Source organism: Gopherus flavomarginatus, chromosome 2, assembly GCF_025201925.1.
Source record: "Gopherus flavomarginatus isolate rGopFla2 chromosome 2, rGopFla2.mat.asm, whole genome shotgun sequence".
NCBI lineage: Eukaryota > Metazoa > Chordata > Testudines > Testudinidae > Gopherus > Gopherus flavomarginatus.
In genome coordinates, this window is record NC_066618.1 from 160,154,800 (window position 1) to 160,179,442 (window position 24,643).

Sequence of the window (24,643 nt, forward strand, 5' to 3'; positions counted from 1 at the left end):
GATCACCAACTTTGACATTTAAGCATAGTTTACAAATTCTGCTGATGATACCCGAGCCAGAAGAGAATCCAGCTCATTCTGTGTTGGCTTTTAAGGACTAAGAGGAGAAAACAGTCCTGAATGGCTGCTGAGAATTGTGTGAATAACGGTTTGAGGCTATGAACTCATATTGCAATCTGGCACATACTGTGACCGTGATGAGAATTCCCTGCATATCCTTAATTATTAAGTTTATGTATCTTTGGAGTCCATTATATTAAATGCAAAGTTTATGTATTATTGTGGGCTAGGATTATATATAACCTTTCTACGGGGGAGATGTGGTGTGAGGCTGGGAGGACTATATTGAAAAGGTGCCAGACAAAAGTGGACTTTCTGAGGAATACTTCGGGAGAGCTTACTGCATATTCCTCACCTCTGGTTCTGCAAAAACCCTGCTTTCCAAAGCTACATTCTGAGGAGAGGTGATTGTCTGCTGATTACCTCTTCCCAGAGACCGGATATCAAAGGCCTACATTGTATAAAGAAACTGCTGCACTGCCCAGCCTGGGTTCTGGTTCCAGATCTGAGACAGTTACGAACTTATAACCACAGGGAAAATGCAGTTGTGGGTTTCTGAAGGATTGACACCTACCAGAGCCTGAGGTTGGAGCTGACAGAGACCAAATTTGAGCCTTTTAGCATTGTTCAGTTCTTTAATTGTTTTTAATACGTTTTCTCATTATTGCTTCTACCTTAAGAATAAACGTGCTTGTGTCGAAAGAGCTGTGTGGTAACATGTAACTGTGGGCCATTACTGTGTTCATAGTAAGCAAAGCACAGATGCTGGCCTGTTTACGTAGTCTGGCTTGCTAGGAATATCACAGTGTAAGCAGGGAACTGTGCATCCTGAAAAAAAAAACCAGTCAGGAGAGAGAGACACACCCAAGACAGAGGATGGCAGGCAGCCAGAAACTCTTAAGCCCTGGGTGGACCACAGAGGGAGAATACAGGGGCAGTTGTCCTGAACTGTGACAAATACTATTAATTATTAGTAGTATTATCTTAGTGGCTAGCAGCTCTGCTCCTGTACAAGGACCCCACTTGTGTGAGGCAACATACAAAGTGATCTCAAGTAGCTGACAGTGCATTTCAATGTGTGCTGCAAAGAGCTCAATGGGAGCAGAATCAGGCAGCCTCCATCATGTGCAAACATTTCTGTTGAACGGATTAATATAGAAGGGGATTTCTCTCTCACCACTAAAGATTGTTCAGAGTTCCCCTTCAGGTTTTTTTAAATCATTTCGGGTCTTCACAGAACCTAGCAGAAATACCCACAAAAGTCCCTTAAAATGAGGAAGCGTCTTAAAAAAGGAAGGCATAAAAAGAAGTTTAGGCTCCTTATCTGCATTGCTGAATGCAGCTTATGTAAGATGTGAATGATTAGAAAGAATGTCACCCCCAAGGAAAGTGATTTAAGTTGTTTTCCCTTGTTCTGATCAATATCTCCAGCCGCACACACAGACCTCTCTACAGTCTGTCTTTTCTCAATAACTAGGGGCATCCTCTGCTGGGGGAAATCAGAAGCAGACTCCCTTGGCTGGAACGATGCCAGCTTGTACCCGCTGTGGATATTTTGCACAGTCTGGAGGGTCTGCCTCACCTCAGGTACAGTACCCGTGATTGGACGATGAATCGGAATAGATACTTCAAGGCTTTCAGGGCAGCGAACAGCAATTCTGTCTTGCTGGAGTCATCTGCATTTCGTACGTAATAGTTCAGTACTCTGGTGAGTTTCCTTAGGAAAGGAAAAGAAGAGGAGAATAAAGGCAGGTGTAGTTACAGGAGAAGCTAAACCAGGCTCCCTTATCCCAGAAAGGGACCATGGCCTAGTGGTTAGAGAGCTAGGGACCGGGAGTAAGAGCTTCTAGATTCTAGTCACAGCTCTGCCACTGAGTCACTCTGGGGCCTTGGGCAAACCACATGGGAGCAGATTTTCAAAAGTGCTCAGCACCCAGCAGCTCCCAGAATCTGGCCCCAAAGTGGGTGCTAAGTCCTTTCAAAAAATCAAACTTTGTGGCCTGTTTTTTCAAAGTTTTGAGCGTGGGCAGCTTTAATGAAGAATTTGAGAAGCCCATTATTTCTGAAAATCAGATGTTTAGTTGCTGCGGAAGTCAGTTTACCTACATGTACAAAGGGGTAATGGCCCCTTTAATAAAAGACAGGGGTTCCTGAGACTTAATTTATGAAGTGTTTTGAGATCCTTGGATGGAAGGTGTATCAGTGCATCTTTACTATTCAGTCTCTGGTCCCTGTCTAGGGAGAAGTTCAAGATCTCATTGCAGTTTTCCAAAAGAACAACAGGCATGTGGGAGGATAACATTCAAGCAAACACCTTTTCCTCCTTATTAACCAAGCTCTGAGCAACCCAGGGTCTATGTGAGGGATTACTGAGTGCACAGCAGCCCCTGCCTTTGCCTACCCCACTCGCTGCACTGCCAGAATCTAGGTCGTTGTTTGTCAAACCCTTTGGCGCACACAGTGTATGGCGAGCACTGTATACTTCTCTAGCCCGCTTGGTATCAGGGGATGTTGCACTGTAGAGCCAAGCTGGAAAGCGAGGCCAGGTAACAACGCAGCTGAGAGGCAGTCCATCCAAAAATCAGACATAAAAAAGGTTTATTTTTAGTAAGGAGCAGCGAGGATGATGAATCCTCTACAAGCTAGGAGAAAAAAAAATAACTCTCTGCAAACAGTGATTGTACGACAAGTGCAGAGAAGGAGAAGGCAACCGTTCAAAGAGTTTCAAGAGTTCCAGGCAATGCAGAGTCTCTTGGCAGTTGGTGAGGCAAAAAAGGGGCTGTCTTTTATAATTTCAAGAGACAGGATTACAGTTGAACTGGACACCGGGGCCAGTCGCTTGACTGGCTGTTTACAAAGGTAGTGCCAATGTTTTTCTAAGATTAAAATTAACTATTTCAATCATATATTATTTCTGCAGTAAATAATTATAATTTTCTTCTATTCTCAAGATGATCTCAGGGTGGGAACATATGGGTGTATACACCCTCTCTCTCTCACCCACACACCTTAATATCTATGCTACCTTGATCTCTTACACCACATCTACTCTATGTAGTAGCAAGAGATCGTTGTGATAGCTAGGTTTGTGGTTACTGATACTTACACATATGCCAGGGTGGTGCTGAAGTGCTTGTAAATATAAGTTTCAAGTACAGGGTTAAAATGCTGGAACTTGATGTCTCCGATCAGAGAAATAATAAATACCTGGCAAAAACACAAAATGGGACAGAACTACTGAACTGCATGACTTTCAACTAAGTGTCCTGCAATTTATTCTAATCATGTGCCACTTTGTTTTGCTGGTTGCTTATGCTTTATCTGCTCAGCTTTAATGTTATAGATGGTGTTCCATATCTGCTGATAATGGCCAGCTAATAATGACCTTGAGAGGGAGGGATATCTCAGTGGTTTGAGCATTGGCCTGCTCAGCGTTGTGAGTTCAATCCTTGAGGGGGTCACTTAGGGATCTGGGGCAACAACAAAAAAATAGTTGGGGATTGGTCCTGCTTTGAGCAGGAGGTTGGACTAGATGACCTCCTGATACTTCCAACCCTGATATTCTATGATTCTATCTCACCTTGGTGGGTGAGACAATGTTAGGCTTACTCAGTGGACAGATGGGGAACTAGAAGTAGCACTAGTGATTTGGTAAATGACACTTAACTCCAGTCCACATGGCAATATTTCTATAGCAGAGGCTAGAGAGGCACAATGCTGCTAGAGGCACTGTTTTTCAGATGAGGCTCAAAAGTGAGGCTCTGAACATCTGGAGTCATTAAAGATCCCCTTGCACTTTACGTCTATAGCGCTCTTTTATCCTGCAACTTTGCTAAAACTGTGGCTTGAGTAATTGCACACTGCCTCTCAAAATCCCTCCCAGTTTCAGCTGGATACAGTGATCTTCAGTTTCTTTTCTAAACTATCACATTCTGTTGCTGAGCTTTATTAAACAGTTGCTTCCTTGTTCCATGCAATGTCTTTGTACCGTCTGCTGGATGTTTTACTGGGATCTTTGTACAAAATGCTCTCTTGTTGAGAGGCACTATTGCCCAATACAGAGGAGCTGGACTGGTACTCAGGAAGTGTTGGGTCTATTTCCAACTCGGCCACTGACCTGCTGTGCGGCCTTGAGCAATTCACTTCCTCTCTGTACGTCCAGTCTATTGGAGGATACTTTCCTTCTGTGTAAAGTGCTTTGAGATCCACAGATGAAAAATGTTATATGTAAGGAGATAGGAATTATGTACATGCCAATCCCTGTTAGAATGACCAGATAGCAACTGTGAAAAAATGGCACAAGGGTGGCGGGGCAATAGGCGCCTATATAAGACAAAGTCCAAAAAATTGGACTGTCCCTATAAAAATGGGACATCTGGTCACCCTAATCCCTATTCTCATTATATTCATGGAAATAGCCACAGTACATCTCATATCCTTGCCTTACATTAGCACCCAATGACTCCTGACTAGTATAAACAGCATTTAAATATAATTTCATATTTCTCATTGAGTGAGACACCTATCAATTGTCCAGTGGAAACAATAGGAATAGAATGAGAAGATAGGCTGAAGAAATGGCTGAAATAAAGGTGCTTTGGGATATGCAGATAACAACCACTCACCAGTGCATCAAACACAAGGAAGTCATAGGTTTCATTGTCTGACATCTCCATCATTATGTTGAAAAGTGCATCAAGTGTGTCTTGTAAAAACTAGAGAGAGAACATAATGGGGAAGCAGAAACAGAGGTTATTTCTGTTGCAGTGCTGCTCAGGAATCCTCTCTTCTGGTCCCCTTTCCCCCCAGGAGCATAGGGAAAACAGAAAGGGCTTGATCCGGCCCAGCAGAGGTGTGAAAGCTGCATGTATACGAACAGGTAAAAAGGGATTAGCAGGACAGAGGATGCAGAGGAGCCCAACCACACACTGTGCATGCTGGTACATGTCTGCCAAGCTGCTCCTTCCTAGTAGCAGGAGCAAGGTCAATAAGAAGTACTGGGTGAGCAACTCTCCAACATGAAGATCACACGTAAGCCCCTATCTGCCATACCCTGCCCCCTTTTTATCTGGCACAGTGTGAGAGTACAGGAGTGGCTGGCTCTACAAAGGGGCGTACCCCTAACTTTGCCCACACATTGCCTCTGCTTGCAGTGGAGCATGTCAACCTTGTGCTCTGTGCCAAAGGATCACAGACAAGCCTTCCAAGCACAACATTCCTTTGGCAATCACCAGGAATCCTGATTTTACAAACATGCCACCTTCACTTGAATAGCTCAGCAAGTAAGACAATTTTCAACTGACTTTCAAAGCAAACCCCCAGTTTCACAACCCCAGTGAGCCGACATAGCCATTATCCAAAGTTTAAAAAAAAAATCTCTCTCAAAATCAGAATTTCATGTTCCTGGAAATTCCAATTTTCAGCTGAAGTTCTCAAGCCACTCAGACTCAGGCAATAAGTTCTTTGTGGCACAGATTGTCTTTTTCCTTGTGTGTCTGTATAGCACCTAGTGACTGGGGCCATCTAGATGCTACTGAAAATAAATAAAAAATGATCAGGGTTTTCCTGATTATCATATTTTGCAAGAACTTGTATTGACTTCTCCCTACAGTCCCAATACTGCAAATAAAGTAGTTTTCTGTTGCAACTTTCCAGAAAAAGTATTTAGGTTTTGTTTCTAGCTCTGTGTATTTGCTATGAACGTAACACCCCCTAAAACTCATTACTATCCGTGCTACCTCTGGACTTTTCAGTAACTGCACACCTGTAAATGAGCCTGTGCGTTTTAAGCAAGTTAGCACACCCACTGGAATACCGAGATCACGGCCTATCATGCTGACCAGTCCTGTCTCATTGTTTCCTTGTGCTTCCCTGTCTATCTGTATCCACATGTTGTCTCTGTCTTATACTTAGATTGGGGCAGGGACTGTCCTTTTGTTCTCTGTTTCTATAGCATCTAGCACAATGGGTTTCTACTACATGACCAGGGTTCCTAGGCTCTATGGTCATACAAATAATAAGGTGAAGGAGGAGACGATGAAGTAGTAGTAGTAGCAGTAGTCAAGGTTTAAAAGTTAAGCACGTGTCTACGTGTTTGCAAGATTGGGACCTAAATCTCTATGTACACCAACAGAAGATGTGATCTTGTACTGTCATAACCTTAGTCCCAGATTTGGACCTTAGCGTCCAAAATATGAGGGTTAGCATGAAAACCTCCAAGCTTAGTTACCAGCTTGGACCTGGTACTTGCTGCCACCACCCAAAAAATTAGAGTGTTTTGGGGCACTCTGGTCCCCCTGAAAAACCTTCCCTGGGGACCCCAAGACCCAAATCCCTTGAGTCTCACAACAAAGGGAAATAATCCTTTTTCCCTTCCCCCCTCCAGGTGCTCCTGGAGAGATACACAGACACAAGCTCTGTGAAACTACACAGAGTGACTCCCCCCTCTCTGTTCCCAGTCCTGGAAACAAAAAGTACTTTCCTATTCCCCCAGAGGGAATGCAAAATCAGGCTAGCAAATCCAACACACAGATCTCCCCTGATTTCTTCCTCCCACCAATTCCCTGGTGAGTACAGACTCAATTTCCCTGAAATTTCCCAGTAAAGAAAACTTCAACAGGTCTTAAAAGAAAGCTTTATATAAAAGAGAAAGGAAAAATACATACAAATGGTCTCTCTGTATTAAGGTGATAAAATACAGGGTCGATTGCTTAAAAGAATATTGAATAAACAGCCTTATTCAAAAAAGATACAAATCAAAGCACTCCAGCACTTATATTCATGCAAATACCAAAGAAAAGAAACCATATAACTTACTATCTGATCTCTTTGTCCTTACACTTAGAAACAGAAGACTAGAAAACAGAAACTACTTCTCCAAAGCTCAGAGAAAGCAGGCAGACAGAAAACAAAGACTCAGACACAAACATCCCTCCACCCAGAGTTGAAAAAATCCGGTTTTCTGATTGGTCCTCTGGTCAGGTGCTTCAGGTGAAAGAGACATTAACCCTTAGCTATCTGTTTATGACATGTACCTTTACAATTTCTCCTCCTTCCACGTCCATTAGCTTCTTTAGGTTGTGCGCGATGTGCTGAGAGTTAGAACGCCAGTTCAACAAACCCAGCAGGTCAACTACCAATGACAGAACAACGTTAATTAGTGACAGATCGCAAAGAACACCAGAGCTGATTTACTCTAATGGCTTCAGACCAATAAAGTAATGGAAACAGTGCTTGTTGTTAGTATCAGCTTATAAGAAACAAGTCATATTACTTTTTAATGCCTGTTTCAACTTTGCCAAGTGTTGCCCTTGCTCTTAGAGGCACACCTATGATTTTAAATCCTAGCACACGAAACATGATTTTGCAGACTTCTCATGTACTTAAGAGAGGACACCCATAAGCTGAGAATTCCATCATACTGAATGACTTGACTGACAAACATTCTTACGTTTACTTCAGAGTTTTCGGAATGCTTCTTAAAGCTACACTTTAAGCCTCTTTTAGGAAGCGAGTTAAGCTGTGGGCTTCATCGATCACAGCTCTGGACCATCCAGGGACATCAAATTCAGTGACAGGCTGTGGTTGAGATTTTCAAAACAGTCTAGGAGATTTAGAGACATAACCGTCATGAAAGCTACCAGTGGATGTATGTGTTCATCCCCTAGACTGCTCTGAAGATCTCAACCACAATCTGCAAATGAACTTGATCACTAGCTTTTAAAGGAAGAGCAGACACATAATATGCAATCAAGACACAGAAGGCCAAATTTAGAATCTAATGGAAGTTTGAGTTGGCATAATTTATACTGTCTCCACCCCAAAACCACACAGTATGTTGATTCCCCTTCTAGATTTAGACTGACAGTCTCAGAGTCACTTACTAATATGTGACCTATCCCCCCCCCCCATATATATTTTACCCATCACCACTGATTTTGGCCCTGTCTCCAGCTGAATACCTATAAAATGTGCAGACAATACCAAGCTGGGAAGGGTTGCAAGCACATTAGAGGACAGGATGAGAATTCAAAATGATCTTGAAAAATTAGAGAATTGTGCTGAATTCAACAAGATGAAATTCAACAGTGACAAGTACAAAATACTTCATTTAGGAAGGACAAATCAAATGCACAGCCACAAAATGGGGAATAACTGGCTAGACGGTGGTACTTCTGAAAAGGATCTGGTATTTATAGTGCATCACAAATTGAAGTCAAGTCAACAATGTGATGCAGCCATGAAAAAGGCAACTATTCTGGAGTGAATTAACTGGAGTGTCACACATACGAGGTAATTTTCCCTGGGGTGAAGCCTGGAGCGCTGTATCCAGGTCTGGACACACTTTAGGAAAGATGTGGAAAAAATGGAGAGATTCCAGAGGAAAGCAACAAAAATGAGCAAAGGTTAGAAACCCTGACCTATGAGGAATGGTTACAAAACCTGGGCATCTTTAGTTTTGAGAGAAGACAACTGAGCGGGGGACCTGATAACAGCCTACAAATACATTAAGTGCTGTAACAAAGAGGACCGATCAATTGTTCGCCACATAAACTGAAGGTAGGACAAGTAGTAATGGGTTTAATCTGCACTGGGGAGATTTAGGTTAGATATTAGGAAAAACTTTCTAACTTCATGGGCAGTTAAGCTCTGGAATAGGCTTCCAAGGGATGTAGTGGAATCCTCGTCATTGGAGGTGTTTAAGTACAGGTTGGACAAACACCTGTCTGGGATGGTCTAGGTTTACTTGGTCCTGCCTCAGCACACAGTGCTGGACTTGACAACTTCTTCAGACCCCTTCCAGCCCCACATTTCTATGATTCACACTGGAGGACCAAAAGAGAGTTGCTCTACTTGCTAACACCCTAACAGGAAGGTGTTAGAAGGTGCAGATTAAAGTCGTCTCTAACCTAATAGTGTCTAAGAGAGTCTTCGTGTAAGGGGGGAGGGCCTCGTTCACCTGGCAAACAGTTCTCCCAGCACAGAATAGCGCCCACCCCGCTGCCAGACCTACCGTTCTGGGTCAGTTTGGTGGAACAGATAAGAGTGCCGATCTGGAAGCTGTCCTTCGTGCTGTCTTTAGTGGGCGTGAAGTTGGCCAAGTGGTGCAGGTTTTTGCCTGGTGGGCCATCCTTCTCCTCCTCTACTTTTGTGCCAGGAAGAGTTAAATAGAATTTAGCATCTTCCATTTTCTTGTTATCGCCCTGTTGACAGAACAAAGTGTGTGTGGGGGGTCATTTCAGATACTGATAATACTCCATCTTGCCCCTGTCCACATAAGAGGCAGGCACTCATTAGCTACAGATGCTCTCCAACAGACCGCATGTTTTTTCGGCAGTTTTCACATCTGCTATGGACTGGAATTCTTTTTAAACTGTGCATGGAAAAATCGCATTCTATCTAAGGCACTTATTTGGCCTCATCCTCAGAGTATCTGAGCACCTTGCAATCTTCTAATGTATTTATCTTCTCAACACCCCTGTTGGGTAGGAAAGTGCTGTCAACCCCATTTTACAGATGGGAAACTGAAGCACAGAGATACTAAGTGATTTCCCCCCAAAACAAGATCTTGTACCCGCATCTCCCAAGTCCCTAACCACCGGACCAGGTTTCTTTTATCTGTGTTGTAGCTTATCCATAGATAGTCTCAGGAATACAGGAACTGTCATACCTGAACAGATCAGTGACCCATCCAGTCCAGTATCCCATCTCTGACAGTGGCCAGTACCAGATGCTTCAGATGAAAGAACAAGAAACCTATAATGGAATAGCCTGCCCACTTCAGAAACCTTCCCAAGGCTTCAGGTGGTTTTGTTTAAACCCTGAAATATGAGTTTCTCTCTCTCTGACACATTTTATCCAATCTAATGATACCATGGAAGTTAACATGGTAGCAATGCACTTCACAAATGTATTGTAGTATTATCTACGTTATAAAACACTAATGACATCCCAGTACTGGGAGATTTCACTCCACGAGTCGCTATTAAATCTTTGCCAGAGAGTAGGAAGCAACTGCCACTTTGCCAGTGCAGATTATAATGTGTAGATTAAAGAGGTTTTACTGCCACTTTAATACCCTTGTGGTTCCCTGCAGTGGTTAACTTTCTGTTACTGTGCCTGAAAACACAGTCTCTCTCCCCTTGTCAGAGACAGCTCCTCCTAAAAGGCAAAAAGGGAAAAGACGTGACTCCATGCCCATTCTCTACAGGCTGTCTGGGTTACGGGACCAAATACAGCAAACAAGCAAAATGGATTCTCAAGCTACTACAAGAATGTATCAGACCTGTGTCAAAGTGATCAGAGGTCTGCCCAGTGCAATCTTATTTAATAGTGGCTTATCATGACCACAAATTAGTGTGTCACTGGTTCTCAGACTCTGGTGGTTAACAGGGATCTTTCCATTGGCGAGTAAAGTAGGGCTTGTGTTACCAGGAGACTACACACGTGGCTGAGAAAGACATTTCAACTAGTACAAGAATTGCGCAACCACCGTTTTTCCCCAAAACTACCTTGTAAATGACTAAATTGTGTTTGCCATCCTGCAGAGTTGTTCCATCCGCATTCATCAGTTTCACAAAGGCCACCCCGAAAGCTCTCTCCGATTTATCCCTGGCTGCAAAGAAAAAAGAATATAACCTTCGCTAGGTGGGGTCTCTAGTCTGTCTCTTGGATATCTCCCAGCTCCCAACCCATGGGAAGGTTCCTTTGTGACTTGCTGCTACTAAGGAACAAAGCAAGAGTAATAACTTCTGTTTAAAAAGCACTATTTCATTGCAACACACCTTAAAGCACAAGACCATTTTTACAGTAAGATGGGAACACTTCCTTGTTAATGCCTCATCATATCCAAATTTTCAGTGGGTAGATGCAAGATGAAAGGCCCTGCAATTTGCATCCCTACAGAGCAATTCTGCACAGAAGTTTAGGCTGACATTTTCCAAGGAGGCCTAATTTTAATGATAATTGAGCACTCAAATCACTTAGGTAGTTTTGCGAATCACAGCCTTAAATGTTAATGTATTTGTTATTTGTATTCCAATAGCTAGGAGCTCTGGTCATAGCCCATGGCCTCATTTTGCTAGGCATTGTACTAATACAGAACAAAGAGATGGTCTCTGGTCCAAACAGCTTATAATCACTTGTACATATAATCACAGGAATTGTGAACGCAAATGCATGCATTTCTGACCTCATACCTACTGCCTCTATCTTTGCAAATCTGGCATCATCTCTTGCATTTAACTCTATGGACTTGTCTGTGACAGAGTACTAGATAGGAAACCCTGAGTCAGCACTCTGTTCACAGCGGCTCAAATCAGGCATAGCAGAATGGAGCTGATGAGGCAGACCTGTGCCTAATTTGTAGGTGGGGCAAGGCAGAAAGGCTAATGAAGCCATTAGCCAGAGCCCACAAACAGGCACAGGAAGGAAGTGAAAAGGGGGGGAAGCAGGCAGTGCAAAGGGGAGAGAGATTGGTCTCCCCCTGCTTGTAAAGGCACTAGGTATGCTGTGAAAATGGTTGGACTCAGTTATAAATAAACTGCACAGGGTGTTGAACCAGCACAGGGTCTCTGCGTGATCTGTTGACCGAGACAGAAGCAGAACCAAGGAGGCCCTGGTTACAGTGTCTTACGGCCCTTTTTGGTTCAGTTTCCCAAGCTACTGATCTGATCTCATGAGGCCACCCATGGTTCTGAAATAGCTTCATGAGATTTCTGGTTATTTAACTTTCTTATTAACCTCTCGTGAACTTGATCTAAAGTCCTCCTGCAACGAGGCCATCAAGACCTGAGTATACTGCATTCCGGCACTGACTTTTGTAAATGACTTAAAAATGAAATGAGTAGTTCAGCTCCTCAGAACGAAAGACAGGCAGTCCTTTTTCCTATTTTTATAGACAAAGCCATTTTAAGGTTCAAAAAACTATCCCCCGTTTACATGTGTCATTCCTATTTCTTGCTTCCAATCAGGAAGTGGAAATGCCGAAACACACCAAGAAAGGCTGCTGCTGAGGGATTTCCAACAAGAATCAGAAGCAAAAGTGCTGGAAATCCAGTGGGAAAAGCCTGCTTTCTTAGACTAGCAGCCCCATTTTGCTCACCCATTAAGTTGAAGGGGCTCATCAGAAAGCATTCCCTTGCTTGTCCATGCCAATGCCCAACTCTGAACCATCCCCTTCCCAGCAGACTACAGTTAGGAGGAAGGCCAAATGCTGGTTCCAGCTTTGCAGGACACTCAAACATATCTAGGCAACAAAATGCACAATATACATGGGGGGAAACCTTCCTGGTCTCCGCTTCAAGTACTTACATTCCTGTGATGATCGGTGACGGAACGTAAACCTCAGATGGCAACGACTGACCTCTTCAATTGCAATAGACACCTGAACATTACATGAGAGGTCAAATAGAACAACAATTAGGGCTTCTCATATGCATCTTATTAGGAGGAACACAAAATATTCTACAAACACTAACAAAACAAGTCTTATAACATGCTCCAACCCCTCACTCCGAAGTCTAATAACCATTTTGCAGATGGGAAAAGCATAGTTAGAAATGAAGTACCTTACCCAATGTAACACATCAGTGGAAAAAAGTCAGAGAGAGAATCCAGGAGTTCTTGTCCCTGGCCCTACATTTGAAAATTCATCTCTAGTTCCGTTTAAGATCTTCAAAGGATCACAGGAAATTCAGCATGCAAATGCCATTGAAAATGAATGAGATTTGAGTATTTAACTCCCATAGGCTCTTTTGAAAACTTTATCCCCTAATCCAATTTGCACTATCTTCATGAAAGCATTTGCTAAAGCCTTTCAGCCCTGAATCCATTGGTACCTAGGTATTTAAATTACTCTGCGTGTGTGCACGCATGTGTATATACACACACGCACAAATATATATGCATTGGTACTTTATGTTACTGGGAAAGCTCTTCTCAGATGCAGCATCTTATAGAGCATCTTACAGTAGTATAAGTGGCCAGTTGGCTTGGCCAGAGTTATGCAATCAGAGCTTCAATAATGTCTGGAATCCAGGACCCTCTCTCTCCTTCATCATGAAAAACATTTAGGAAGTAAATGGAAGGGCCTTTCAAGGTTTTATTTTACCAGGATTCCAAGTGCACAAAAGCAGGCCTGTTCTTTCCATTTCGGAGACCCCCTCCAATTCAGATTAGCAGTTAAACCCTTCAGTTATCCCAAAGATACTCTGCTTCTGTCTACAGCAAGGGTGCAGATGATTTTTAGAAGCACACAACAGATCCAGTGATGATACCTTTTCTAGTAAATCCTTCAGCTACAGCTGAAAGTGGACCAGAGTCCTGTTTGCTGAAAGACCAGACAACACTGTCTCTCTAGACCACATAGGACAACATGCTACTCTACATGTCCTTGGCTGATTCAAGGCTTGTTGATTAGTCCTATTCTTTAGGCTCCAGGGGAAGGGAGCAGGACTGTAAAATGCACACACTCACCTTTACGGTTTCATACCAACAAGGCTGCTTGACTTGATAGTAAACAACGGACTTGTATTCGGAGATCCCTTCATAACCAGCACCTGGATGGATAGCTTTCTTTGGGGAAAAAGATGAGGAGAGGGTGAAGATCAAATAAAGTCAGGAAAAAATACCTAGATGTTTTTTAAAATTTTACCCTAAGTGACTTAGGAGCCTAAGTCCCATTTTCAAAAGTGACTTGGGCACTTAGGAGCCTAAATCACTTTTGAAACTGGGACTTAGCCATCTAAATCATTTTGGTGATTTTTTAAAATGTTACTCCTAACCTTCAAAGATTTCCTGACATCAATATTAATGTGTAAGTTTTGTAGGACTGAGTCCTAAAATTCATTGTATAAGAGATTGGAATAAACTAGGGTTATACAGAGACCTAAAGCTCGGCATGCAGAGGCCTCTGTGAGACACCTGTTTATTTTGGTAAATTACTGTCACGCCTCCAGCTGCCAAGGTGTGCAACCTTCAGCTGTGCTCCAGCAGTTGAGTTTCCTACGTGACTAAGTGAAACTTAAGGCTCAAGTTTGGAGGAAGAAAAATAAAAAGTAGCAGAGATAAGAACAGAACTCAAGAGTCCTGATTCCCAGAACCATGCTCTGACCTTACATCGCACTCACCTTACCTATATCCTATGCCTCCTATTGATGTTTGAGGTGGAAAAGACCCATTATGTCATCTAATCCATCCTTCAACCAATGCAGGTGTGTCCATTACATTTTCTATTGCTCTTCCCAGCAATGCAATCACAGAATTACTAAATTCCCCTAGAATTACTTTAACTGAACAGTCACACAGTCCTTGCTCATAGGATCTCTGCAAGGGCCATCTCAGCTGGAGATCCTGCAACAGCCCACTATGTGCATAAAGCAACATCTTTATCACCCACCACCCAAGTAGGTCCACCATACCTCCAAGAGGTTGCCATCTTCATCATGCACAGACATAGTGACTTCTACATTCTTGGGAGTCTTCTTCTTCCCTTTGTCAAACTCTCCTTGTATTAGAGTGATGTAGATGTCGTTTCGAACATCACCTGAAACATTAAGAGACTCCCAGTGAGCCGCTTTTCATGGACAGCCAGCTGGGGGAAGTTACAGGGTTAACATTTCACACCCCAGCATGGGATTTTGACAATGTTATTTCGCATCCTGGAATGATACTAAGAGAGCTCTAGATTGAACTACTGGTCTCATTTTTACCTCACTTTTTGGATCAGATTCTACCATGTGCCAATCTTCTTGCTAATAATCCTTGCATGCATGACTTCCACACAACACCTGTTTATGACCACAAATGGACTCGTGAATAAAGGACAACAGAGCTTCATATTTCATTATGCCATGACCAAGTTCGTATCTTTTGTATTTCTCTTTCCTATCTGCCAAGGCGAATTCCTCCCTATGTGAATTCAATAGAGCAGGTGGGGAAAAATGTCATGATGAAAGATGGCTTTTTGACTAAATGGAAATGTTCTACAAAAAATTCCATTCATTGACATTTTTCAGGTTTCCTTAAATAAAATATAACAACAGAAACAAAACTGAAAATTTTCAAAGTTTTCACTTTGTGGATGAAACTCCGAAATTCTGCTAAAAGTTTTTGACAAAACAGAAAATTTTTAATCTTATTTGAAAATTTTAGTGGAAATCGTCACACACTTTTCAACCAGCTGTGGAACAGAGCTCTGCACAACACGTAAATCCAGAATCGCTGTGTCTTCTCACATCCTTCACAAGCACGGTAGCAAGTCAAAGTTTGTGCTCATGAAGATAAGGAACGTACCGGGAAGAATAATCTCAGGGAATCCCATTTTGCGAGCCACTGCAGTCGATCTGTCGACAAGGTGAGAAAAATCCTTCTGAACCTGGGCTAAGTCTCCAGGTAACAGCTTCAGGGAGACCCAGAGGCCTAAGAAAAAATATGGTACTTAATAAATGTTTACTGGTACAAGTGCAATATCTATAGTATGACCATAAACCCTGGGTTTAAGGAGAGAAAACTATGACTATTTTCTTGTCGGATATATATATATATATATATAATGTAGTATTTCAAACACACAGCTAAAATACGCAACCCCAAGTTTCTACTGGGCCTGATTCTCCAACACTTACTCCTGGCTGACTATTACCTAATTCTGCAAGCAGATCCAGCGATTTCAGTGGAACTGTCACTGGAGTAAGGTGCTATTTAATTTCAGCAAGAGTGGCAGAATCTAAACTATAAGGTTTCAGACACATCCAAATCATTTAGGAAAAACAGAGGGGCTGGATGTAGTGGGATAAAAAGGGGATGTAAGCTATGGAGTGTAGTTTACCAAGGTAACTACAACATTGGTGGCAAACTAGTTTAGTGAGAAAAATGGACAAGTCTGTTTTGCATGAGGATGGAATAAATACAAAGTAAGTGTAACCCACTGGTGAGTCTGTTACAGTCCCTCTCCTTGCCCAATCCACAAAGGATATGAGTCTGTTATAGCCCAGCTAGGGAGCTTTTGCAGCTCATGCTCTTAGCTTTGGAGATTCCTGGTTCAATCTCTGGCGATGGGATAGCAGCATTTCACAGTTCGGCCCAATGGAAGCAAGAGATTCCAGTGGCCTTGATTTCTGAACCTTCACAAGTAATTCAATTCCTCTGTAAGAGAGGGAGCCTTTCCCCTGTGAAGCTGGTTCCTTGTCCAATGTATGTACCTTGCCCTTTATGATTCACTTCCTTTGCAGCGATGACTTTGTTGAAGACCGAAGTGAGCGGCTCATTCTCACCGATCACATGGGAAGTCATTAGAGGGGACATGATTAGCTGTCGCTGCCTGATGTAGGTTTCCATTGCAATTCTGAGAAGTGGAACAACAGAAGATGGGGTGCAGGCAGACTGAAGGCCAAGCAAGTCCTGGATCCAAACATCTCTGACCTTTGGATCTGGTCCCTATGGTCTTTAACAAGCCAAAGCAAGCCCTCCCTCTCCACCTCACCCCACCCAGATATGAACCCCCAAACTTTGGAAGATCCTAGATTTGGATCCAGACTCTGCATCATGAGCTAATCTCTAATTAAAATGTCCCTGCCACGAAGACAGACAAAAAACGGTTGTAAATCCACGTTATTGTGGAAAGGAAAAACACTCTTTGGGGCAGTTTTTCTAGTAACATAAACAGGCCATGAAAGGAATAAAAAATCCTCCACTGAGAGTCCCTCATAATGACATGCTGGCTGAACCAAACAAACTGCTATATTTAGGATTGTAATAACACGGTTCAGCTTACCCAAACAAGCTTCATTTTCATTACTGTAACGTTCTGAACAAGTTAACAGTGCCATCAAAGGGCCAGTCTAAACAGAGAGGCAGAAAGGCATGGTTCTGGGGCTTGAATCTCCTCTCCAAAACAAAAATTGTAACCATGCAGCCAGGAATCATTTCACCCCTGACTTCTAGCCTCTTTACCCAATTCCTCCTACTCCATCCTTAGACAGATGATACACAGTGGTGCAGGCAAGGGAAATTCAATTGGATTTGTGCTCCCAATCATTTAGTTGCTATTGAGAATCCCATGCCCAATACCCATGCACAGTAGATGATGCCTCTGATTTTCGAGGTCTTCTTTATAGGAACCCACCCACTAATGTGCTAGGACTCTGAGGGTATGTCTATACTTACCGGGGATCCACGCTGCGGCGATTGATCCACCAGGGATCATTTTAGCAGGTCTAGTTAAGACCCGATAAATTGACCACAGACCACTCTTCCATTGACTCCGGTACTCCATCAGAACGAGAAGCGTAAGATAAGTCAACGGGGGAGTTTCTCCCATCAATCCAGTGCGGTATAGACACTGCAGTAAGTCAGTCTAAGCTACGTCGACTCCAGCTACATGGGTAGACTTAACCCCGTAGTGTAGACCTGGCCTCAGTTCATCCTTCTATGATTTGAACGTATGCTTTCAGGGAGTCTGTCTACTTCAAATCTAGTGCTAAGATACCACCCACCAGCCATCCCCCTGCCAGTGGTCGTTTTCCCTGTTACACAGCATAAATCATGCTGATGAGGTTTTTACTGATGGCACTCAAGTCAATAATTTTGCTGCAGACTTTGGGCTTTACATGACTGAAGATTTTTTTCTTTCAAAAGGGTCAGACTCTACAATTAACCAACGTGTCTGTATAGGTCTTTCTGATATACCCCAAAGCTCCCATACAGACACTGCCATTCTCTAAGACTGTCTGCTCTGATTCATACAGCTCTGTGACTCACTCTGATGTCCAATACTTACTGCTGAAAAGGAATAAAGTGTTGCTTTTCCTCGTCATCCACCTTCCCATGTATGATATCAGTAATGTCCATTACTGCAATGAGACAAGTTTAACAAAGATCATTTTATACCTCTGCTAAGTGACTGTTAAAAAAACAAAAAGTCTTGCCCAACAGATGCTAATTCTGGTTCAGCTACACTAGTGGTAACAAATTTGGGAGAACTAAAGGGGCCACTGTTTTTTTTTTAGTACCAAGCAGAGCTGGCTGACACGGCATTGGAACCATAAGCAGCAACCCATCCATACTAGTTTTCCCTCCATGTTGTTCTGACTGGTGGAGCAGGATCAACAGTTGTAATGCTGGGGAAATTTTGCCAAAATTTCCCAACTGTGAACAAGGTCTAAATAGAATTTTGCTTTGCACATTGTATCTGTTAGTCTATAAGGTGCCACAGGACTCTTTGTTGCTTTTTACAAATCCAGACTAACATGGTTACCCCTCTGATGCTTTGCACACTGTTTATTGATCCCCTCAAGGAAATCAATTACTTTCCAAAAGCCAAGTGGAAGCAGAAAATACTTATTCCCCTCCTAGAAGATGAATAATAGTTTTCTCAACTCTCTCTTCAGCCAGTCAATTGTCCTATTTGCATTGTTAATCTGATTGATTGACATAGTTCCACCCTTCAGTGTTGTCATCCTTTTAGCAGGCAAAGCAAATTTCCACACACAGCTTTTCTCATAGATCCAGCCTATAGTATGTCTATTCTTCCCTAGAAGAATGGATGGGATTTACAAAGATCTGATCAAAGCAAAGAATTTACCTTTAGATTTCACATTCTGTTTAGTTCAAGGTTTAATTTTAATTTTCCCTGTGTGTTTTCAAACTGAGATTTTCAAATCAGGCCAAGGGAGTTAGGTGCCTAACTCAATGGAAGCGGGCACCTAGCTCATTAAGGCTCCTTTGGAAATCCAAGCCTTGAAATGACTCCATGATAAGGATTTTAAAATCGACTGTGACACCTTGGTTTCATGGGACTAGAACTGGGCAGTTTAAGAATGGAGGGCATAATAAGAACGGCCGTACCGGATCAGACCAAAGGTCCATCTAGTCCAGTATCCTGTCTACCAACAGTGGCCAATGTCAGGTGCCCCAGAGGGAGTGTACCTAACAGGCAATGATCAAGTGATATCTCTCTCCTGTCATCCATCTCCATCTTCTGACAGAGGTTAGGGACACCATTCCTTAGCCGTCCGGGCTAATAGCCATTTATGGACTTAACCACCATGAATTTATCCAGTTCCTTTTAAACGCTGTTATAGTCCTAGCCTTCACAACCTCCTCAGGTAAGGAGTTTCACAATTTGACTGTGCACTGCGTGAAGAAGAACGTCCTTTTATTTGTTTTAAACCTGCTGCCTATTAATTTCATTGAGTGACCCCTAGTTCTTGTATTATGGGAATAAGTAAATAACTTGTTCTTATCTACTTTCTCCACATCACTCATGATTTTATATACCTCTATCATATCCCGCCTTTAGTCTCCTCTTTTCCAAGCTGAAGAGTCCTAGCCTCTTTAATCTTTCCTCATATGGGACCCTCTCCAAACCCCTAATCATTTTAGTTGCCCTTTTCTGATCCTTTTCTAGTGCCAGTATATCTTTTTTGAGATGAGGACACCACATCTGCACGCAGTATTCGAGATGTGGGCGTACTATGGATTTATATAAGGGCAATAATATATTTTCAGTCTTATTCTCTATTCTCTTTTTAATGATTCCTAACATCCTGTTTGCTTTTTTTGACCGCCTCTGCATACTGCGTGGACGTCTTCAGAGAACTATCCACGATGACTCCAAGATCTTTTTCCTGACTCGTTGTAGCTAAATTAGCCCCTATCATATTATATGCATAGTTGGGGTTATTTTTTCCAATGCGCATTACTTTATGTTTATCCACATTAAATTTCATTTGCCATTTTGTTGCCCAATCACTTAGTTTTGTGAGATCTTTTTGAACTTCTTCACAGTCTGCTTTGGTCTTAACTATCTTGAGCAGTTTAGTATCACCTGCAAACTTTGCCACCTCACTGTTTACCCCTTTCTCCAGATCATTTATGAATAAATTGAATAGGATTAGTCCTCGGAATGACCCGTGGGGAACACCACTAGTTACTCCTCTCCATTCTGAGAATTTACCATTAATTCCTAACCTTAGTTCCCTGTCTTTTAACCAGTTCTCAATCCATGAAAGGACCTTCCCTTTTATCCCACAACAGCTTAATTTACGTAAGAGCCTTTGGTGAGGGACCTTGTCAAAGGCTTTCTGGAAATCTAAGTACACTACATCCACTGGATCCCCCTTGTCCACATGTTTGTTGACCCCTTCAAAGAACTCTAATAGATTAGTAAGACACAATTTCCCTTTACAGAAACCATGTTGACTATTGCTCAACAGTTTACGTTTTCCTATGTGTCTGACAATTTTATTCTTAACTATTGTTTCGACTAATTCGCCTGGTACCGACGTTAGACTTACCGGTCTGTAATTGCCGGGAACACCTCTAGAGCCCTTTTTAAATATTGATGTTACATTAGCTAACTTCCAGTCACTGGGTACAGACTTCCAGTCATTATAAGTAGTGAATAGTAGTAATATGTAGCTATCACAGAGAACTTTTTCCTCCGTAAATCTCAAAAGGTTTTACAAAGGCAGATGGTTAGTATTATTACACCCATTTTACAGATTGGGAAACAGGCACAGAGAAGTTATTTGACTTTCCCAAGTTCAGTGACAGGACCAAGAACCCAGGCCTCCCGATTCGCAAGCCAGTGTCCTATCCACTGGACCACAGTCCCTCTCAATTAATGCCTGCTGCAGCTTGGTATCTCCTACCTGCCACCCCAAATGGTCTCCGGAGCCCACCGGTGTGTTTCTTTCCATCTTTTAGCTCCATGTGCCCCACTCTCACAATTTGACACACCAAGCTGATTTTGGGCCTGATTAGGTCCAAGCTGCTCAGGTCCTGGAGAAACAGCAGAGACCGTTTAACATAGAGAAAATTAAACCCAGTTGCTTTGTGAACGTAGAAAAAACAAAAAGATATTTGCCAATGTTCATCACTTCCTGGCCATCTGACAAGCACAAACACATTTAAATTAGGAAATAAATTTCTGAAAAGAAAAAACACAATCTCACTTATAAAAGGGTTGCTAAGGCAAATGTATGGCATGCGCCTGACAGTTTTAACACATAGCAACTTCTTAACACCTTGTCCTTCAATAAGACTTCATAGTACCAGTCCTAGAAACAATGGTAAATAATGTTATTACTAAAGCACTATCTACTGATGACAGGACAGTTAGCTTGTGCCACTCTTGTTTCTAGTCTGAACATGCCACAAATGATTACATTGAAGTGTTATTCTTTCATGAACAGCTGGTTACAAGCGATTTTATATAATCCAGCCAGCTAGCTCACTAATGCCTGTACAAACTCAGAACCAAGAGCAAAATATTGACACAGAAACCCCACCAAAGAGCAGAACCAACAATGTACTCAAACTCAACTCCTCCTAAATAGAATTCAGTTGAAAACAACAAACAAGGCATGTAGGACCCCATTTCTAAATCTACTTTGGTGCCTAAACATGCAGTTCAGTAGGATTTCCGAAAGTGCCTACGTGCATCTTTAGGCATCGAAATACCTTTAAAATGTGGCATTTGGAAAAAATATATACCCTTACAGATATTAAAAAAAAAACATGATGGGGCACATTTTCAAATGCAGACAACCCACCTTCTCCGTGTAACCTTAACTGTCCAAGCAAAAAGCATGGAAAACTTTCTGCTGGCAAAATAATTGTGGACGCAGCTCAACTGTTTGCATACATACATGATTTCCCTGAGCAAATGTGTAATAAACATAATCAGTATCCATGCATTTTTGGAAGGTGCAACTTCTCATTTTGAAAATTAACTCTAGTGCCACTAATGCTGTTGTGTTTTAAAATGACGTGCAACATATCAGATGTCATCTCTTCGGTGGTACTTTGCTGATCAAGCTTGCCACTTTGCTACTCTGCTAAGGATTACAAAAGCCTTTGTCTGTATGGTCCTTGCACACCAAGAACACATGCTGTGGCCCCCATGATTTGCAAAGAGGTGGCCAAGTGACATGTGATTTTCAGTGCCCAACTTAAGACATCGTGAAAGGGTCCTGATTTTCAAAGGGCACTGTACGCAGCACTCTTTCAAAATCAGATCCCTTTAATTTCAGTGTTTCAGTTGGGCAGCCAAACACAGAGTCACTCAAAATTACTAATCACTTCGAAAATCCTGGCAAACTAGATTTATGTGGTGAGGAATATAAAGCCAGGGCACGTCTTTGATGTGGCACTTACACTGCACATAACTTTCCAGTTTGGTTGGTAACATACTGGTTGACTCAGGTCATCTTGCCAAAGTAAATCAGCATTTGCCAGATACAAAAGCTTCCTCCCATAAAATACAAGAGAATCGTTGTGTTTATATAGCACTCATTAAAAAAGGGAAAGAGAGGATAATAGTTTTGTTATTTATACAGGACTGGTTTTGATTAGGGACTCTAGGGGCTTCTCCAAGAGAAGCAGTAAATAATAATAATAAATATTACAGTGGATGACTAAGCACTGGAGAATTTCCAAGCTGCAAACACAACAGAACTTACTGTAAAGATCACTTGGAGATTATTAAGTTTCTCAATTTCCTTCGGCATCCCATTACTGCCCCAACGAACCAGGTAATTTTCACTAAAAATAAAATAAAATAAACCTCTGCAATTCATGTATACTAGGTAAAATTTTCAAAAGCATCTAAGTTGCTTAGGCACTTTACAAAATTTTAGCCGACATCTTTCATCCCCAAGTGATATACACCTGATACATGAAAGTCACTTCGCCCATCGGTGAAATGCAGCCACCCCTGGAGTGTAGAGAGGCAGCTGTTTAACAGAACACACCAAACCTATAAACACAGTTTAAGGGAAGTAGTGAAGAAAAAATATTCAGTCCAAAAGGAAACTGCAGGGGGATACAAGATAAGTAGAATTTAAAGGGACAAGTTGGAATTTGACTAAGGTACTGGTATGAATATGCTTACCCATTTAACAAGTGTTGTGGAATTTTTAAGTATCATATGGGCTCAAGAGGACTCTAATATATCGGACTTTTATATACTGACCAATTACTGCTCATTTTAGCCTGTCCTACCCAAATCACTGTTGATGGAGTAACTAAAAGAAAGAACAAAAGACTAAAGAAGAAAACAACCCTAACCAACTCCTCCCTTATGGTCCTCTTTGCAGCGCCATCGGATGGGGCATCACAATCACCGCAGAACAAGAGCGAACTTTACGATTCAGCAGCAACCTACCTGATCAGTTTTGACTGGTCAGGATCATAGAGGCTCATGAACAACTCTGCATCTTCACCAATGTTGCAGACAAAGTTCTTGAAGTTCATGTACAAGCTGTATGTATGTGTTGTGTTAAATACTGGCTGCCCTCGGAGATCTAAATTCTGTTGCAGAGACTGCAGAGAAAGATAAAATGAACATGAAGGAGTCTCCTTAGAAAGAACAGAGGCTTCACGTGGGATAAAGCTTAGTGTTGGGTTTCCTTAAGGATTCAACTAATTTCTAGACAGGACTGAAGGTTGATTCATTCAGTGGGATAGGAGGACTGATGGGGAAACCCATGTTGCACCCCAGGAGTGTCTGTGTCCCGTACCCATGGGGTAACCAAAGTGGTTCATATTATAGACATGTAACATACATATACGTTTACAAGAACAACAAATAGATCACAACTTGAATGTCTTTAACTAGAGGAGGAAAAAGAAGAATGCGTTTGGTTAAATTTAATATCCAAAAGTGCTCATATGGCACTTTGGCGCCTAAGTCTCATGGAAAGCCATTGAACAAGGAAGGGCAAATCTTAGAAAGAATATAGGCTGGAAGTCAATGACACAGGCTCCTAAGCCATTAAGATGCTGTTGAAAAGATGATTCAGTGCAGTTACCACTGAACATGCACCTGATGCCAAAACCTGGAAGGTAGAAGCAAGTTACATTATATCTGAGAATTTCAAAGCTGCCAAGGAGCTCCAAATGCCCAGGCCTCATTAAATGGATTACTAAAATGGATTTCCTCCTCCTTTGTTTTTAATGGAAGCACAGTGGAATTCAGTTGATCTTTGATGCCAGATAGAACACCACTATGACAGCATAACACCCCTTACTCAAAAACTCAGCTGACATACACAAAGGCAGAGAACACAGGTGACTTCCTGGGGGTAAGGCCACAAACAAGCAGGGACATACCTTCTCCTCTTGGATCCTTTCATCGATCCTTTTGGATGCCATCTCATGGGACTTAAAGAGAGCAATTGTGCTGGTTTCATCTGGGTCCAGAATGTTTCCATTGTCATCCCGCACCACCAGATCCAGGCCTAAGATCCTGGGCAGTATCCATGTTACAGGTGGAAAGCGAGAATAATTGGAAATAAGTTGGAAGCAAATGCGATTTCAAGAGTCTTTTTAATGTCAGTATGGAAATAGAACAGAAAATGTTCATGCAACTTAAAAAAAAAAACAACAACGCAGGGATTTGTTTAAAGAACCAATGGAGAGTCCATCTCTGTGACAGCTGGAAAGATGAACAGATGACAAGCGTCACTACAGCAACCTGCTTTTTTAACTGTCACAGCTCTATAACATCACAATATATTGTCATGCTACCATTGAAGGTCAGCGATGACATGGGAGGTTCAATATCCATCTTTGCTTT

The 24,643-nt window shown here is 42.1% G+C and overlaps 1 protein-coding gene across 6 annotated transcripts in view; it reads right to left on the reverse strand.

Annotated features, from left to right (window-relative positions):
* The window catches only part of DOCK5 (dedicator of cytokinesis 5), a 151,415-nt gene that overhangs the window by 67,141 nt on the left and 59,631 nt on the right, over positions 1–24,643 (reverse strand). For 5 of the 6 annotated variants that reach the window (XM_050939817.1, XM_050939815.1, XM_050939814.1 and 2 more), the window contains exons 7-22: positions 24,178–24,313; positions 23,231–23,388; positions 22,527–22,608; positions 20,715–20,844; positions 17,840–17,912; positions 16,263–16,405; positions 15,355–15,480; positions 14,481–14,605; positions 13,537–13,635; positions 12,373–12,445; positions 10,572–10,675; positions 9,074–9,263; positions 7,095–7,192; positions 4,686–4,775; positions 3,167–3,267; positions 1,643–1,777 (exon numbers count right to left, since the gene is read on the reverse strand). In XM_050939817.1, coding sequence (XP_050795774.1) covers positions 1,643–1,777; positions 3,167–3,267; positions 4,686–4,775; positions 7,095–7,192; positions 9,074–9,263; positions 10,572–10,675; positions 12,373–12,445; positions 13,537–13,635; positions 14,481–14,605; positions 15,355–15,480; positions 16,263–16,405; positions 17,840–17,912; positions 20,715–20,844; positions 22,527–22,608; positions 23,231–23,388; positions 24,178–24,313 — 1,863 coding nt within the window. Of the gene's footprint in view, positions 1–1,642; positions 1,778–3,166; positions 3,268–4,685; positions 4,776–7,094; positions 7,193–9,073; positions 9,264–10,571; positions 10,676–12,372; positions 12,446–13,536; positions 13,636–14,480; positions 14,606–15,354; positions 15,481–16,262; positions 16,406–17,839; positions 17,913–20,714; positions 20,845–22,526; positions 22,609–23,230; positions 23,389–24,177; positions 24,314–24,643 lie in introns of those variants that run through there. The other variant, XM_050939818.1, reaches the window with a different exon arrangement.